This window comes from Ostrinia nubilalis, chromosome 10 (assembly GCF_963855985.1).
Source record: "Ostrinia nubilalis chromosome 10, ilOstNubi1.1, whole genome shotgun sequence".
Lineage (NCBI taxonomy): Eukaryota > Metazoa > Arthropoda > Insecta > Lepidoptera > Crambidae > Ostrinia > Ostrinia nubilalis.
The window spans coordinates 16,135,883-16,153,135 of NC_087097.1; the positions used below are offsets into that span (position 1 = coordinate 16,135,883).

The following is a 17,253-nucleotide window of genomic DNA, read 5'->3' on the forward strand; positions in this document are numbered from 1 at the left end:
CACAGTATTTAGTACACCATTTTCTTTATTTTCTTCCATCATACACAAGAATACGCGTGCGTGAGTCAATGTTCGCTCGTATGTGAGGCCTTGTCGAATAGTATCCTGTAGGTGGGCCATCGTGCGTGTTTTGTTTTCGATGTAAACTCGCGGAGATGAACAGGCCTGGTATAGGTAAGGTCACTAATACAAGTTCGCCCATTTGACCCTAAGCGCTCCTGCACACGACGCCGCCGCCGCGCCCTTGCACTGTTTATACGCGCCGCGTGAAGACCGCTGCCGTGCCGCTGGCGAAATTATGCTTTGACGGCGCGGTGGCGGCGCGGCGGCGGTTTTACTCGGCGCGTATTAACAGTGTAGGGGCGCGGCGACGGCGTCGTGTGCAGGAGCCCTAAGTTTTTTTAACCTACCGCCAAACACCCTGTAGTTTTTATCCCTATCTTGCAGGCGCAGCGCGGCGCTGCGACATGTGCGCCAACTACGAGAAGCAGCTGGTGGCCGAGCAGGCCGCCGCCGACGCCGCGCGCGACCGCGCCCACAAGCGAGACACCGCGCTCAAGCTGGTGAGCATACAGCTTAGTGTTTCTGCTAGATACTGTAGCAGCTTATGGCTAAATTACATCTCCTCACATGATGCTACTTATAGTTTGCCAGGATATCCGAACGGTGAAGGGGTCGGAGTGGCCGACTTGAGATCCGAGGAACGCGGGTTCAAATTCCACCACCGCTCGACTATTGTGGTGAGCCCACTCGTAACACAAGCTTATTTAGCTTAACACGAGGGACTAACGGGACTATTAGTAATTTGTGCATATAATACAAATTGCTAATAAATAATCTTAATAAGTATTAAAAAAAAGTTTAACCATCTCCTCCACATTTATGACACAATAAAAATTTTCTATCGTTAGGGCATTTTCAAAGCATTACATATCCCGATGTAGCTTGCTTTACCACCGTTACAGGACAACATATCGACTGGTGCTCAGAAGAAGTGTCGGAAAAAGTTTACTGTTCACAAAACATCCTTTTCCTCTAATTAAGTATTATAGTATAACTTCTGTGCATCATGTAATTTCGAATTTGTCGGGCGAATCGTTAGTGTGAAAAGGCTCATGCGACGTACAAAAAGTTGATTTGTTCGTTCGTTCGTTTCAGCCAAATGACGTCCACTGCTGGACAAAGGCCTCCCCCAAGGTTTTCCATAATGAACGGTCCTGCGCTGCCCGCATCCAGGCTTTTTCAGTTGAATATCCCAACATATTTTCTTTGGCGTTCCCTACCACCGCTTCTACTGCAGAAACAGCACAGGAAACTCAATTACTATCGGTATTGCTCCAGTAACAGTACAGTCGCTCCCGACTACAGTTCAAGAGAATCCAGCTGCGTTAAAAATCGCTCGCTTCAATCGCCAGGCAACCGAGGAGCTAGAAGGCGTGCGCTCGCTACACGATGAAACAGTACGAGCGTGGCACGCCGAGCGCGCCGCGGCCGCGTCCACGCTGCAAGCGCTGCAGGCCGCTGTGGGCGAGGCGCAGGCCACGCTGCTGGAGCGCGCTGCCAGCGCTCGCGACGCCGAAAGCCGCGCGCTACACGCCGTCACCACGCTCACGGTACACCGCGAGACGCTGCAGAAGAAGCTGGACAGGTGAGGCGTAATTGCCTAAAAAAAGTTTATTAGTCCGTCAATTTCAATATAAAAGAAAAATTGGACACGTATTGTACACACCCCAGGTCCAGTCGAGGGAATGCTAGGCTAAATAAAAGCCAACTTCGCAAACAACGGTATATTGTTCCAAAGATAGTTTATTTCATACAAACAGATTTTACTATACAGGGTGTTAGGTAAATGGGTATATGAGCCGACACTAGCCCATGTTAACATGGTCATATAAATGGTATGGTGAAGTCAGAAAATTGATATCTTCATTTTAATTATTTTAATTTTCATACAAATCGGATTTTATAAAATTTATTTTGTATGAAAATTTAAAAAAATAAAATGATATCAAATTTCTGACTTCACCATACCATTTATATGACCATGTTAACATGGGCTAGTGTCGGCTCATATACCCATTTACCTAACACCCTGTATAAAGGACCCTCCGAATACTTCACTTGCGAGAGCTAAGTAAGCACAGCGCCATCTATTGGTAGTTTTACGAACTTTGTTCTTGTAAACACTTGTACACGTATATTTTTCATTGTCAATCAAACAAATAATTACAAAGTTAAGGTGCGTTGAAGTTCCGCGCGACCTCACAAAGTGCTGCACTTTAAAACACTCATTGACGTCACCAGCCTTTTCTTTTGAACTTAGGCGCGCTTTATCTCTTTAAATTTTCATTAGTTTGAAAAAGTGAAAAATACAAGTTAACTGACGGACTAATTAAAACTCTTTACCCAGGAAACATCCCTATTGTAGATAGTGGAGTACCACCATCATCTGCCCAAATGAATTTATCCTACGGCGGACGAAACCAAATAAATAAACTTTTTACAGCATCCAACTCAGAAGGCACTGATTTAGATATTAAGCTGCCTTTTAAGCTAGAGAAGCTCGACTTGAGATCAGGGCCCCGATTGCGTTAAACAATTTTCAACTGCAATGCGATTAGACGACGAACGAAAATCAGATTTTTGACAAATCAGTATCGCGGTATCGTTTTGACAGTTAGTTCAAACGATGCTAAAATGTAAACGGAGCGCAACTGCGCCTTTACGTAAAAGCTGACAGAAAGCTATTTTTTTTCAAACGCATGTCGAACGCTTCACATACTTTTGCTAAAATAAGATGTTCGGACTTTTAATGGAAAGTGCATAAATCTATTGTTTCGTCTTTTTTAGTGCGTGAACTTTACCGTGATAACGAATTGCACTTCAGCTGGAATGAAAATGGAGCGCTAGTCACGCGCTACTGGAGATAAAATGTGAATGAATTGGAGACATTACAAATTAGCGCAATCGGGGCCCAGCTCTCTCTTCCGAGTCAGAAGAAACCAGCTGGATAGATGAGGCTTAGGCCCTTTTCATATGTCCCGGTTGCCGGCTAACCGGCGCCGGGTACCCGGTGGTGAAGTGTATGGGCATGGTACGTAGCTTAAGCTACGGCGGACGAAACCAAATAAATAAACTTTTTACAGCATCCAACTCAGAAGGCACTGATTTAGATATTAAGCTGCCTTTTAAGCTAGAGAAGCTCGACTTGAGATCAGGGCCCCGATTGCGTTAAACAATTTTCAACTGCAATGCGATTAGACGACGAACGAAAATCAGATTTTTGACAAATCAGTATCGCGGTATCGTTTTGACAGTTAGTTCAAACGATGCTAAAATGTAAACGGAGCGCAACTGCGCCTTTACGTAAAAGCTGACAGAAAGCTATTTTTTTTCAAACGCATGTCGAACGCTTCACATACTTTTGCTAAAATAAGATGTTCGGACTTTTAATGGAAAGTGCATAAATCTATTGTTTCGTCTTTTTTAGTGCGTGAACTTTACCGTGATAACGAATTGCACTTCAGCTGGAATGAAAATGGAGCGCTAGTCACGCGCTACTGGAGATAAAATGTGAATGAATTGGAGACATTACAAATTAGCGCAATCGGGGCCCAGCTCTCTCTTCCGAGTCAGAAGAAACCAGCTGGATAGATGAGGCTTAGGCCCTTTTCATATGTCCCGGTTGCCGGCTAACCGGCGCCGGGTACCCGGTGGTGAAGTGTATGGGCATGGTACGTAGCTTAAGCTTTCACATGTTCCGGCGTAATTAATCCGGCATGCCCATACACTTCACGACCGGGTACCCGGCGCCGGTTAGCCGGCAACCGGGACGTGTGAAAAGGGCCTTAGTGACAGTGCCATAGTTGTTTCTTTCAGGCTATAGGCACTTTTAGACCGTTCTCAAGGAAGCCAGGGGAAAAGCGACAACGGCCATGTGTTTTAATGAGCGATCAAAACTGATATGACATCATTGTTTCAGTTTAGAAAGGGACAACGCGTACCTCATCGGCCAGTACACGAAGAAAGCGGCGGAATTACAGAACGAATTTATAGATCTCCCGGATAACGTCGAGGTAAACACATTTATGTCGCTTTACTGTCCCTATCATTCATTGACCTGTATGACACACTGGAGTGGTTGCTGTCATAATATATCTGTGTCTATTTGAGTTTCGTAATTTTGGCGCAGTAGGCCATACTGTAGGCAGATACGATTGTCCATGGAACTAAAGTTAGTGATGTTTTAACTCGCTTACTCCTTGCAATGTACGTCAAAATTAGTTCTCGGGATAATCGTAGTGCGTTTCAAATTGTCATACAAAATTAGTTGTCATTTGTATGGAGACAGCCTGTCCAGTGTGTAAAAAAATTCTTATAGGAACTACAAGAGCTGGCACTGCGCTTGCGCGAGCAGATGATTGTTTGCGCGGTCGGGCGCGAGGAGGCCGCGCGCGCCGAGCACGAGCTGCGCGCGCAGTTGTTAGAGCACACGCGCCTGCTGCACCAGCACGACGCCGCGCTGGCCGCCGCGCGCGCCGAGCACAGCGACGCCAGGTGGGAGCACACAGTCACAGGAGCCACAGGAGCCGAGCACGAGCTGCTGGAGCACACGCGCCTGCTGCACCAGCACGACGCCGCGCTGGCCGCCGCGCGCGCCGAGCACAGCGACGCCAGGTGGGAGCACACAGTCACAGGAGCCACAGGAGCCGAGCACGAGCTGCTGGAGCACACGCGCCTGCTGCACCAGCACGACGCCGCGCTGGCCGCCGCGCGCGCCGAGCACAGCGACGCCAGGTGGGAGCACACAGTCACAGGAGCCACAGGAGCCGAGCACGAGCTGCTGGAGCACACGCGCCTGCTGCACCAGCACGACGCCGCGCTGGCCGCCGCGCGCGCCGAGCACAGCGACGCCAGGTGGGAGCACACAGTCACAGGAGCCACAGGAGCCGAGCACGAGCTGCTGGAGCACACGCGCCTGCTGCACCAGCACGACGCCGCGCTGGCCGCCGCGCGCGCCGAGCACAGCGACGCCAGGTGGGAGCACACAGTCACAGGAGCCACAGGAGCCGAGCACGAGCTGCTGGAGCACACGCGCCTGCTGCACCAGCACGACGCCGCGCTGGCCGCCGCGCGCGCCGAGCACAGCGACGCCAGGTGGGAGCACACAGTCACAGGAGCCACAGGAGCCGAGCACGAGCTGCTGGAGCACACGCGCCTGCTGCACCAGCACGACGCCGCGCTGGCCGCCGCGCGCGCCGAGCACAGCGACGCCAGGTGGGACATCCTAGCCTGGCTCCCGTGGGGAGTCCGCACTCGTAGGACCCACGCACCGATCACCCGGCAGGATTCCGAGCGAATCTTGCTATGTTTTTTGTTATTTTCAACCGACTTCAAAAAAAGGAGGAGGTTCTCAATTCGACCCGTATGTTTTTTTTTTCTATGTTTGTTACGCGATAACACCGTCAATTATGAACCGATTTGAACAAATCTTTTTTCGGCGTATAGGTAATACCTCAAGGGTGGTCCCATTTAAATTTAATAATAAAAAAAACAACCCCCAAGGGTGGAAAATTGGGGATGAACTTTTTTATACGCAATATCTCCGCCGATTATAAACCAATTTGAACGATAATTTTTTTGTTGAATAGGTATTATCAAAAGGGTGGTTTCATGCGAATTTGAAGAAAATATTTCACCCCCAAGGGTGGAAAATTGGGAATGAACTTTTTTAAATGCAATATCTCCGCCGATTATGAACCAATTTGAACGATTATTTTTTTGTTGAATAGGTATTATCAAATTTTTTTAATTTTTAGTTTTTTTTTGTGTTCACGCATTTGAAGTCGGTTATATATATTTTTTTAAAGTTAATTATCGTTCATTTACAGGTATCCCTGAAATGTCTGACGAATCAAATCCCTTTGACGGATCACGTCTAGTGTTTTGATTACGAGTTTGTGTTTTCGACAGGAAGGAACTGGAGCAGCTGCAGACGGAGCGAGGTCAGCTGTCGGAGCTCGGGGACAAACTGCGGGCCGCCAACGATCTCACGGAACAGCTGCTCGATGACAAGGTGCCTTGACATACTTGTTATGATTCAATCTCACAAAAGCTAGGAACATTGTGCATTTGTAAAGTCGTCTTTTCCTCCCACAGCGGCGGCTGGCGGCGGAGGCGGCTGAGCTTCGCGGGCGCGTGGGCGCGCTGCAGCAGGAGCTCGACAACAGCGAGAAGGTGCAGCAGGACTTCGTGCGCCTCTCGCAGTCGCTGCAGGTGAGCTAGCATGCTGCAGGCGAGCTAGCATGCTGCAGGCGAGCTAGCATGCTGCAGGCGAGCTAGCATGCTGCAGGCGAGCTAGCATGCTGCAGGCGAGCTAGCATGCTGCAGGCGAGCTAGCATGCTGCAGGCGAGCTAGCATGCTGCAGGCGAGCTAGCATGCTGCAGGCGAGCTAGCATGCTGCAGGCGAGCTAGCATGCTGCAGGCGAGCTAGCATGCTGCAGGCGAGCTAGCATGCTGCAGGCGAGCTAGCATGCTGCAGGCGAGCTAGCATGCTGCAGGCGAGCTAGCATGCTGCAGCAGGAGCTCGACAACAGCGAAAAGGTGCAGCAGGACTTCGTGCGCCTCTCGCAGTCGCTGCAGGTGAGCTAGCATGCTGCAGGCGAGCTAGCATGCTGCAGGCGAGCTAGCATGCTGCAGGCGAGCTAGCATGCTGCAGGCGAGCTAGCATGCTGCAGGCGAGCTAGCATGCTGCAGGCGAGCTAGCATGCTGCAGGCGAGCTAGCATGCTGCAGGCGAGCTAGCATGCTGCAGGCGAGCTAGCATGCTGCAGGCGAGCTAGCATGCTGCAGGCGAGCTAGCATGCTGCAGGCGAGCTAGCATGCTGCAGGCGAGCTAGCATGCTGCAGCAGGAGCTCGACAACAGCGAAAAGGTGCAGCAGGACTTCGTGCGCCTCTCGCAGTCGCTGCAGGTGAGCTAGCATGCTGCAGGCGAGCTAGCATGCTGCAGGCGAGCTAGCATGCTGCAGGCGAGCTAGCATGCTGCAGGCGAGCTAGCATGCTGCAGGCGAGCTAGCATGCTGCAGGCGAGCTAGCATGCTGCAGGCGAGCTAGCATGCTGCAGGCGAGCTAGCATGCTTCAGGCGAGCTAGCATGCTGCAGGCGAGCTAGCATGCTGCAGGCGAGCTAGCATGGTGCGGGTGAGCTAGCATGCTGCAGGCGAGCTAGCATGCTGCAGGCGAGCTAGCATGCTGCAGGCGAGCTAGCATTCTGCAGGTGAGCTAGCATGCTGCAGGCGAGCTAGCATGCTGCAGGCGAGCTAGCATGCTGCAGGCGAGCTAGCATGCTGCAGGCGAGCTAGCATGCTGCAGGCGAGCTAGCATTCTGCAGGTGAGCTAGCATGCTGCAGGCGAGCTAGCATGCTGCAGGCGAGCTAGCATGCTGCAGGCGAGCTAGCATGGTGCGGGCGAGCTAGCATGCTGCAGGCGAGCTATAAAGGTCGCAAGGAATAGGCTGGAAGCAGGCCGCAACCGATTACCAATCTTGATACATTGATGTCTATGTGACAGGGTCAACCGAGTAAAAGCAAACCGAGGAAAATTTTATAAACTTCTCGTTGTGTCCAGGTGCAGCTACAGCGCATCCGCGAGGCGGACACGGAGGTGCGCTGGCAGCACGACGATGACGTCAGCGAGTGCCCCGCCTGCCGCGCGCCGCTGCCCAACAACAAGAAGAAGGTACGCACACGAGTGCTGACATGATAATTTTTTTTTTTTATTTTTTTTTATCCATAACGATTAAGCTCTTGGCCTGTATCTCACCTGATGGTAAGTGACGATCAGGCCGAAGGTGGACGCGAGCTTCACCCGGAATCCTCAACCACGGAGGAACTGGCTATCTTACCTCTAACTGTCGGAACACAATTATGCTATTAACATTGTTGTTATGGCGACAGACATCTTAGGTAAGATGGTGGTAGCTAGCCAGGCGGACTTAGAACAAGCCCTACCACCAACCGAACCGAACAGAAAAATCTGCCCCCACTGGGAATCGAACCCGGGACCTCTGCGTCTGAAGCAGGTGGTCTAACCACTAGACCACAGAGGCGGTTATACGCAATATATTATGTTGATAAAATTTCCCATCTCTCGTCTCTATCTTTGAAAATCCCTGGTTGGTAACTCTAACTTGAACGTAAAGGTCAGTTGTGACGCACCTCTTACGGTCAACTATGATAAGGATTAAGTTCTTTATTGACCCATATCAAAGTGATCTCAATCGCGTTCTCCATAGCCCCAACTGTTTCTCTTAAAGAACGCTTTCACATTTAGGCGATTTAGGAGCGCGACAAACGTAACAGACGCGCTGTCGAAAATTTCATACTATGTGACAGCGGATGCATGCCTCTATATTACTTAAGCCTGGTCCGTGAGCACGTAGAATCCCGTCCAATGACCCCAAGCTGCCCATCTTTGTCGCTCGTACGTAATTATGTTGCTGTCGCGCTCGCACACTCACTGCGGGCGCGCGTCGCACAGTCGCGACAGCAACATAATTACGCGCGAGCGATAAGGATGGGTAGCTTGGGGTCATTGGACGGGATTCTACGTGCTCACGGACCAGGCTTTACATGCGCTACTGTCGCGCTTCTAACGCCCTAATGTGAAAGCGCTCAAAGATGCCACATGGGCGTCAACGTTGCGGTGCGTCGCAACGGTGTCGCTCCGTAGTTTTTTTCACCTGTAAAACTAAACTGTGTGCCATACACGCGGCGTCGCAACGCAACGTCAGCGTCTATGTGGCATCTTTTACTTCGGCATTTGTTCCAAAATGTGATAACGTAACGGGTATTCCCTTGCAGGTGCACTGCCGGCACTGCGGACGCATCTTCTGCGCGGCGTGCGCGTCCCACCAGGTGCCCGCCGGCCCGCGCCGCACGCCCGCGCGCGTCTGCAGCGTGTGCCGCACGCTGCTGCAGCCACACACCGCGCCCTACTTCAGCACTGAGCCGCCGCACTCGCCCGCCTAACGCCGCCCGCCTAGCAAACTATACCGAGTCGCCGCAATGAGGGCTATCGTTTTTATACCTAACAGTTGGCACCACTGGCGATTGACAGGACCTTACCGCGCCGTAATGCAGCACCGAGTCGCCGCAATCGCCCGCCTAGCGCGACGCCCACACACGTGCGAGCGTCTACCCCGCCGCAAAAACGCACACCGCGCCCTACTTCAGCACCGAGCCGCCGCACTCGCCCGCCTAGCGTGCCGCCCTAGCAAGCTACAGCCGCCCACCAGGCGCCCAAGCAAGCTACAGCCGCCCACCAGCCGCCCACCAGGCGCCCAAGCAAGCTACAGCCGCCCACCAGGCGCGCCCAAGCAAGCTATAGCCCTGCAGCAAGCGTGCGAGCGTCTGCCCCGCCCCAGAGATGCACACCGCGCCTTAATGAAACACTGAGTCGCCGCACTCGCCCGCCTAGCGTGCCGCCCGCCCTGCCGCCGCCCACCAGGCGCCCAAGCAAGCTACAGCCCTGCAGCAAGCGTGCGAGCGTCTGCCCTGTTCTAAAGACGCAAACCGCGCCGTAATACAGCACCGAATCGCCGCAATTGCCCGCCTAGTGCACTACAGACGCCTGTCGTGCGTGTAATATCGTCTGCCCCGCCCCAGGACCGCCATGGCACTCGGCCACCTAGAGCCCTACTATCATTGCAGCGGGATTAACTTACTGCGAGTCGAATTTGAAGCTCAATACAGCCTATTGTTCTGTAGTACTGCAACTATGACAGCATAGCTCGCGATAGCCGTCAGTGTGCCGAGCATTCCATCTGAATCCTGAATGCCTTGCTCTGCATTCGAGTGTATACCCAACTGCGCAAGTCGAGAAAGACTTGACATGCACTGTTAGGTCACTCGCTAAACTAAGCGACGCGACAGCTGCATGGGTTGCTGATTATAATAATCGGGTATATACGTACCAGTTTTTAATGCTTTAGTACCAAAATCCGGATCCACGTCATTCTTGAGCCATTATATTACGTGCACAGTCCGTCGTTGACACTTCACCTACCCCACAAATGACTGATGGACTCACGCGGTCGCCGGTCTGATCGCGCTGGGAGCCCGACGTATGACGCTGCTCAAGGCTCGCTAGCAATCGCAGATGTGATAAGTTTTTGTTCATTATTATAGCTTAGATAGCTAGAAAATTTTATATATCTATAATATAGGCTCTAAATATAGTCTACCTGAAAGTAGAAACACTTTAGACTTACGATGTGGAATTGATGAGTTATATCAATTTTAATTTGATGTGGTTTTGATGTCTTATAATTTATTTATTATAACACTGAACTAAAAAAAAATTCCTGTTAAAATGAGATAAAACTATGATCATTGCATGGGCCAATAATTAAAACATTGTACAAATTACTATTTATTAAATTGAATTGATTTTTTTGTTCATTAAAACAAGTAATTAAATTCGGACCTTTGGTAAAAAATTATATTATGTTAATGAATTTTTGAGAAAAATCAACTCTAGCAATTTAAGTCAAGTAAATTATGACACTCATATAATATGTATAAAATAAGATTAATATCTATGCTGTGCATTAGCTAGTACGAAGTTCAGTCAATTTAAAATGTCAACAAAGGTTGCTTCTCACATATTGTTATTTGAGTAGAGAGATATACGCATGGTGGATTGTAGAGATTGGAAAATAATTGATTGGGCTTATATGCCATATTTATAGATAGGAGAGGCCTGAATGAGTGGCACTTGTGCCTTTGCGTGTTGTAAAGCCTGGTCCGTGAGCACGTAGAATTTTGTCCAATGACCCATCCTTATCGCTCGCGCGTAATTGAGAATGTTACTAGGTATGCAAAATCACTTGAAACCTATGTTACAGTTAGGCTTTTACATTTACAAATACATTAGTTTTTATTTCATTCAAAAATACCCAGTAGTTATGATTTTATAGGCATTCAAAGTACGCTTAAATATTGAGTGCCGCCGACGGTCACGTGACCCCGCGTGACGTACATTCACAGTATCCGCTCACTAGAAAACGGATATAAACACTTAAATACATTTTTTTTGTAAATACAAACTTATTATACATATTAACACCCAGACCCATCACAGAAATTAAAATTGAACCAAACCCAAACTTGATGCGATTGTGTCGTTTTATTGCGAATTACCTTCCAGCTTCATCATTAGACCCTGATTACTATATAGAATTAAAGTACTCGTCAATACAAAACGAACGAACCCAAACTCGATGGATTTAAGTCGTTTTATTATAGAGTTCCTATGGCCACCTTCCAGCTCCATCATCAAATCAGCTCCATGTCATCATAATATTGCATGGTCATCCAAATCACATGTGTTTGCGAAATTTCAGCTTAATCGGTTGCCTGGAAGTGGGTCTTAATTCAGCTTGCAAGATTCCACCCATACAAATATGAGCCAGTCACTGTAATATGACGTCACGCGCATAAAATGGCGGGCCGGCCGCCGCCCGCACTTTTAAAATTCAATATCTTGGAAACTAATTGACGTATCGAAATAATTCTTTCACGTGTATTTTTTATTTTTAACAGATAATACAGAAAGCTAAAAAACAAAATTAGTGAACATTCTTCATTATATTGCTGTCGCGACTGTGCGACGCGCGCCCACAGTGAGAGTGCGAGCGCAACAGCAACATAATTACGCGCGAGCGATAAGGATGGGTAGCTTGGGGTCATTGGACAAAATTCTACGTGCTCACGGACCAGGCTTTAGAGGCTATATATCAATATTTTATTTATCAATTTATATGTAGAGGTACAAAACGTGTATGTTTTTTTTTCTACTACCCACAGGTGTTTCTACATAAGATGAAATATTATCTGGCCACATTGTTGGGTTTATTGTTACGTAGTAGCAAAGTGTAATACTTTTTTAACGTTATTTAGTTATTATTTATTTAAGCTACATAATATTTTACTTTTAAAGTTTATATCACCTGCGGATTTTCTCATATTTTTGCTTGTGTGAAGAGAAGTTTGTTATTACTTTTAGTGTCGGTATTTGATAGTACTACTCTTATAAATGATACAGATTCCGGGTCAAATGTAGTATATTAATAGATCTAGATATCAAAAAATAGTTTACAGTGAAGAACAGTACCCTGTTATATGTCTTAAACATCGATAATATTGGTTCGTGTGGCGTACTGGTTTTCATATTTTTGAAATAATGGCAATGAATGAAATAATAATAGGTAAACTTCGATCCGTATCAATAGGGATGTGGATATATGTTTCAATTTTGTTAAGTTAAATAAGTGGTGATATTTGATGATAAAAAGTAATTCTATACGATGTGTTTATAAGGTAACATAACAGTGGTGTCCATATCCCTATTGCTAAATAAGTGAACGAGTATAGTTACGCGCCATGTCTCGAACGATTGTAAGTTGTAAAATAAGTATATTTTATTGTAAATACAAGAGCTATGGTTACAAAAACTTGCTATTGTTATTTTTATCCCCTCCACTTTTTAGGATTCCGTAGTCCTGACAAGGAGCCCTTATAGTTTCGTCATGTCCGTCCGTCTGTCTGTCTGTCCATCCGAGGTTTTGCTTAGAGACTGTTGGCACTAGAGAGCTGTAATTTTGTGGAGGTATGTATTCACAAACGATGCTTGCTTAAGTGAAGCAGCAAAACGAACGCACAGCGTTGAATAGAGCTCAGTGATTGGTTCGTATGTCACCCTGTGCGTCCACGAGCACTGTCAGACCTCATAGTAATGTTTGTGAATACGGGCGTAATCACGCCGACAGTGGTAGAATAAAATTATGAAAAATAAACTTTTTTAGGGTAGCTCCCCTCCTAATGTAAAGTGGGGATGAATTTTTTATATACTGAACTTTAAACTTGAGTGAGAAAGTGTTTCCACTGTCGCATTTACATCAAAAGTTTCAAACAAATCATTTATTTCAGTTTCCATTTCGCCGACAATAAAACTGTCACCTAACACTTAGGGGGCCGGAAATCGGGACCCTGAAAAAAATGATGATCCCTTATGGCCTAAGGTGCCCCTTAGGTGTTGGTTAGTCCTGTTAGGTGTTACTTAATATTTCATAGGAATCTCTTAAAAATTAATGGTGAAATAAAATACTCTTCACTCGACTAAATTACTCGACTAGAGCGAATAGAATTTCCGGTTTACATCACTATACGAAAAAACAAAAACTTTGTTTATGGCTCTGTCTGTTGTCTGTCAATGTCAAATATGTCAAAATACTTCTTTCGCGTTGATGTTGTGATGCGCTGTTTGGCGCTTTAATATTTACGTTGAAGGAGCTTAATTCATTAAATTTTTGATGAAACAGTGAATAAAATATGAAAATGCCGGCGTTTTTGAAGTATATAGACATGGAGAATTTCAAGTCCTACCGGGGCCATCACCGGATAGGACCTCTGAAGTCCTTCACTGCTGTTGTAGGTCCCAATGGCTCAGGTGAGAGCTTGGCTGACTTAAAACTACTTAATTCAAATCAGTACTAAGTCTTTAATGTATAAATTGACAATCTAATCAAGCTAGTGTATGTAACTCTGCTAAATATCATTTTTGGAAATGGGTCAAAAATGAACCTATGTGTACCTGTTGCTGTTACTTTGTTGTATATTCTGATATAGTTACCTTTAAAGCAACTAAAATACTAATGAATAATTGACCATATGTATAGGGAAATATTATTCCTGGGTGAGTGTTTAAGTAATATAAAACTTTGACAGGAAAATCAAATTTTATGGATGCTGTGAGTTTTGTGATGGGTGAGAAGACTTCCTTGCTCCGTGTGAAGCGCCTCAGTGACCTGATCCACGGCGCCTCCATCAACAAGCCAGTGTCACGCTGGTAATGTAAAGCTTGGAGATAAAGCAGACCTATTACAATAATCCCAACTAATATTATAAATGCGAAAGTAACTCTGTCTGTCTGTCTGTCTGTCTGTCTGTCTGTCTGTTACGCTTTCCCGCTTAAACCTCGCAACCGATTTTGATGAAATTTGGCATAGAGATAGTTTGAGTCCCGGGAAAGAACATAGGATAGTTTTTATCCCGGTTTTTGAAACAGGGACGCGCGCGATAAAGTTTTTCTGTGACAGACAAAATTCCACGCGGGCGAAGCCGCGGGCGGAAAGCTAGTAACTTAGTAAAGACAATATTTACAAGTTGCTGTAGAACTTTGTCATTTCAATTGTTGCATTGTGCTATGTTTATGTCACGAATGTCTCAAAATAAACTCTTACCCCCTTATTAATAAAAAGTTACACCTAGCATGAACACTGGATTAAAATTGATGTGATTCAGGGATCTTACCAGCACAGTCCTCTGATCTTTAAAACGCAGAGCGCATGCAGTTACGAATAATATACTAACACTTATAAATTATAGTTAATTTCGCGGATGTTTTAGATTTTAAACGGAATCACAGTTTCTTTCTATTCTTGTTTATACTTGACACTTTTTCAACTGACAGAAGTTTTTTCCTTCACAAGATTGTCACTATCTATGTCTATGTTTACTTTTGTAAGGAGTTTCTAAGTCTATCAACTCCAACAATTTCCCTAAACATTTACATAGTACACAATCCTAGCGCCTGGCGTAGAACTGCATATGACGGACGAGGTAGTGCTTTGGTGAGAATATCTGCGATTTGATCCTTTGTTCCGATCCTTACAACGTTGCATATACCCTCAGTTACCAATTCTCTGACGTAAAAATGTCTGAGCCGAATATGCTTCGTTCTCTTATGAAATTCTGGGTTGTGGGCAAGACGAACAGCAGCTTCATTGTCCACATGCAGAACCGGTACGTCCGCAATTGTAGTTAATGCCTGGTATATTCGAGTAAGCCACACTATTTCTCTGCCGGCTTCACTGGCTGCTACAATTTCGGCTTCTGTAGTGGAGATAGCAACCGATGTTTGTCGCTGACTGATCCATGAAACTGTGCCTCCGGAATAGCGACAGATTACTCCCGTCGTGGAACGTCCAGTTTCTGTATCACCTCCGTGGTCGGCGTCGCTAAATCCTTCTAGGATTCCAGGTTTGAGACCAGCTTTATAGGAGATCCCATGCGAAATGGTACCTTTGATGTAGCGCAAGATACGTTTTACCTTAAGCCTATCTGTCTTCGCAGGTTTTTCCAACTTTCTCGAGACAACTCCGATAGCATAAGCAATGTCAGGCCGAGTACCAACCATTAAGTATGCCAAAGCGCCGACAGCTTCTCTATAGGGGAAACTGGAATTTTCCGTTTCTTCTTTCCCTTCTTGAAGAGTCTCTCTCTCAATTGGTGTAGAAACGGGATTGCAGTCACTCATTTGAAAGCGGTCTAATACCTTTTTCGCGTATGCCTCTTGGTTGATGAAGATGGAGCCATCCAATTTTCGATGGATTTGAAGACCAAGATAATATGTCGCTGGTTTCGTCGTTATGCGCAGTCTTTTCTTCAAATCTTCTAAGAAGGTATTAGCCGTGTCTTCATCAGTGGCAGCTACTAACCCGTCATCGACGTACAACGTGATCAGAAGTTTCTTTCCGTTTACTTCTCTTGAATATAAGCAGCAATCAGCTTCGGACTGTTCGAAGCTCATATCTAATCTCAACAAGACCCGTGGCATATACGAATTCACGACCTGAACAAGGACCTCATAGACACCGTGAAACGCCTCGACATCCCGGATCTTCGAGACCCTGGCGAGCGCTACACTCGACACAACAAATACAACCCCCTCCTCTACGCAGATAGAATTGGCACGGTTGAATTTGTGAACAAGCGCGAGCGCAGCAAACCACTTGACAAGCGAAAGGCTCCCACCCGCCCAGGCCTACTAGGGTCCTGCATTCACACCACCACGCCTGACACGTAAATGCTCACTTACGGAATGTGCGAACACATTGTCCTCATTGCCCCTGATAGGGGAACTAAAACTGCGCAATCTGCGAGAAAAATATCACAGAAACAGTTCCACCAACCAAATGATCCCTCTCCCAAGGACCGGTACTCGGATATGAACTATACCCCTAGTGTAATTACTTGCAAACTGTAATAATTTATAAGTAGCTTGTAAGTACACACTCATGAACATGTACCATTAATTAGACGAATAAAAATAATTCTATTCTATTCTATTCTCATATCTAATAGGATCTCTTGAAAGCAAGAGTTCCAGCACCTTGGTGCTTGTTTAAGTCCGTACAGGCTACGGTTAAGCTTAAAAACGGTAGACGTGGACGTTTTTTCCATGAGGTTGCACCCTTCTGACGGTTGAACGTATATTTCTTCCTCGAGCTTTCCGTTCAGAAAGGCTGTGCAGACGTCGAATTGGACCAGGTGTAAATTTTCCTGCGCACTTACACTGAGTAATGCTCGTACAGTAGCCAGGCGTGCCACAGGACTGAAGGTCTGGTCATAGTCTACTCCTTTCCTTTGTCTGTATCCTTTTACGACAAGTCGAGCCTTGTATTTGTCGACCGAGCCATCTGGATTTCTTTTGATCCGTAAAACCCATTTGCATGGAAGTGCTTTTCGTCCTTTTGGCAGTGCACACGGTGTCCAAACGTTCAGGTCTTCGAAGGATTTCAATTCGCTATCCATTGCCCTTTGCCATTCTTCGCGATCGTCCCTTTTCATAGCGTCTGCGAAATTGTTTGGAAATGTTTCAGAAATACAAACGTCATCTCGAAATCTTTTAGGACGTTGAATCAGTGAGCGTTCTCTAAGATTATAGCCGGTTGGCGGTGGTTCCGCGTCATAAAATACTTCTGGAACTGTCGTTTCTTCTTCATGTTCATGGTCTTCATGGAGGACTTGATCCGATTCTTCTCCCTCGAGAACATGATCATGGTCGTTGGAGATCGGTTCGGGTGTATCTCCCTCGTGAACGTGAGTTTGCTCTGGAGCTGTAACTTCTCTTTCTATGTTCGGTTTTGGCGTTATGAAAATTGGGTATTCTCTTGTCTCAACTTCTGTTCTAGGAATTTCACTATCACAGATCGAAAGAGGTTTCTCATCAAAGATTACGTCACGAGAGCGGACGAGCGTCGAGTGTTTTCCGTCTGTGACCCAGATACGGTAGCAGTCTTCATCATACCCGATAAGTCGACCTTTTATCGCCTTTTTTTCGAGTTTTTTACGCTTCTGCTTTGGGATATGGACGTATGCGGTTGAGCCTATTATTCGAAGATGTTTAATA

General features: G+C 46.6%; 2 protein-coding genes across 2 annotated transcripts in view; both read left to right on the forward strand.

The window, feature by feature from the left end:
• The first annotated feature begins 448 nt into the window (after positions 1 to 448).
• On the forward strand, positions 449 to 9,029 carry LOC135075478 (early endosome antigen 1-like). The gene is made up of 8 exons (XM_063969916.1): positions 449 to 563; positions 1,416 to 1,648; positions 3,983 to 4,076; positions 4,382 to 5,409; positions 5,974 to 6,076; positions 6,160 to 6,276; positions 7,627 to 7,737; positions 8,862 to 9,029. The coding sequence occupies exons 1-8, from the start codon at positions 468 to 470 to the stop codon at positions 9,027 to 9,029; spliced, it is 1,950 nt and encodes a 649-aa protein (XP_063825986.1). The 5' UTR covers positions 449 to 467.
• A 4,252-nt stretch (positions 9,030 to 13,281) lies between these two features.
• LOC135075364 (structural maintenance of chromosomes protein 1A) overlaps positions 13,282 to 17,253 on the forward strand; it is a 39,437-nt gene continuing 35,465 nt past the window's right edge. The window contains exons 1-2 of the mRNA XM_063969811.1: positions 13,282 to 13,509; positions 13,788 to 13,908. Coding sequence (XP_063825881.1) covers positions 13,392 to 13,509; positions 13,788 to 13,908 — 239 coding nt within the window. The 5' untranslated portion in view covers positions 13,282 to 13,391. The remainder of the gene's footprint in view (positions 13,510 to 13,787; positions 13,909 to 17,253) is intronic.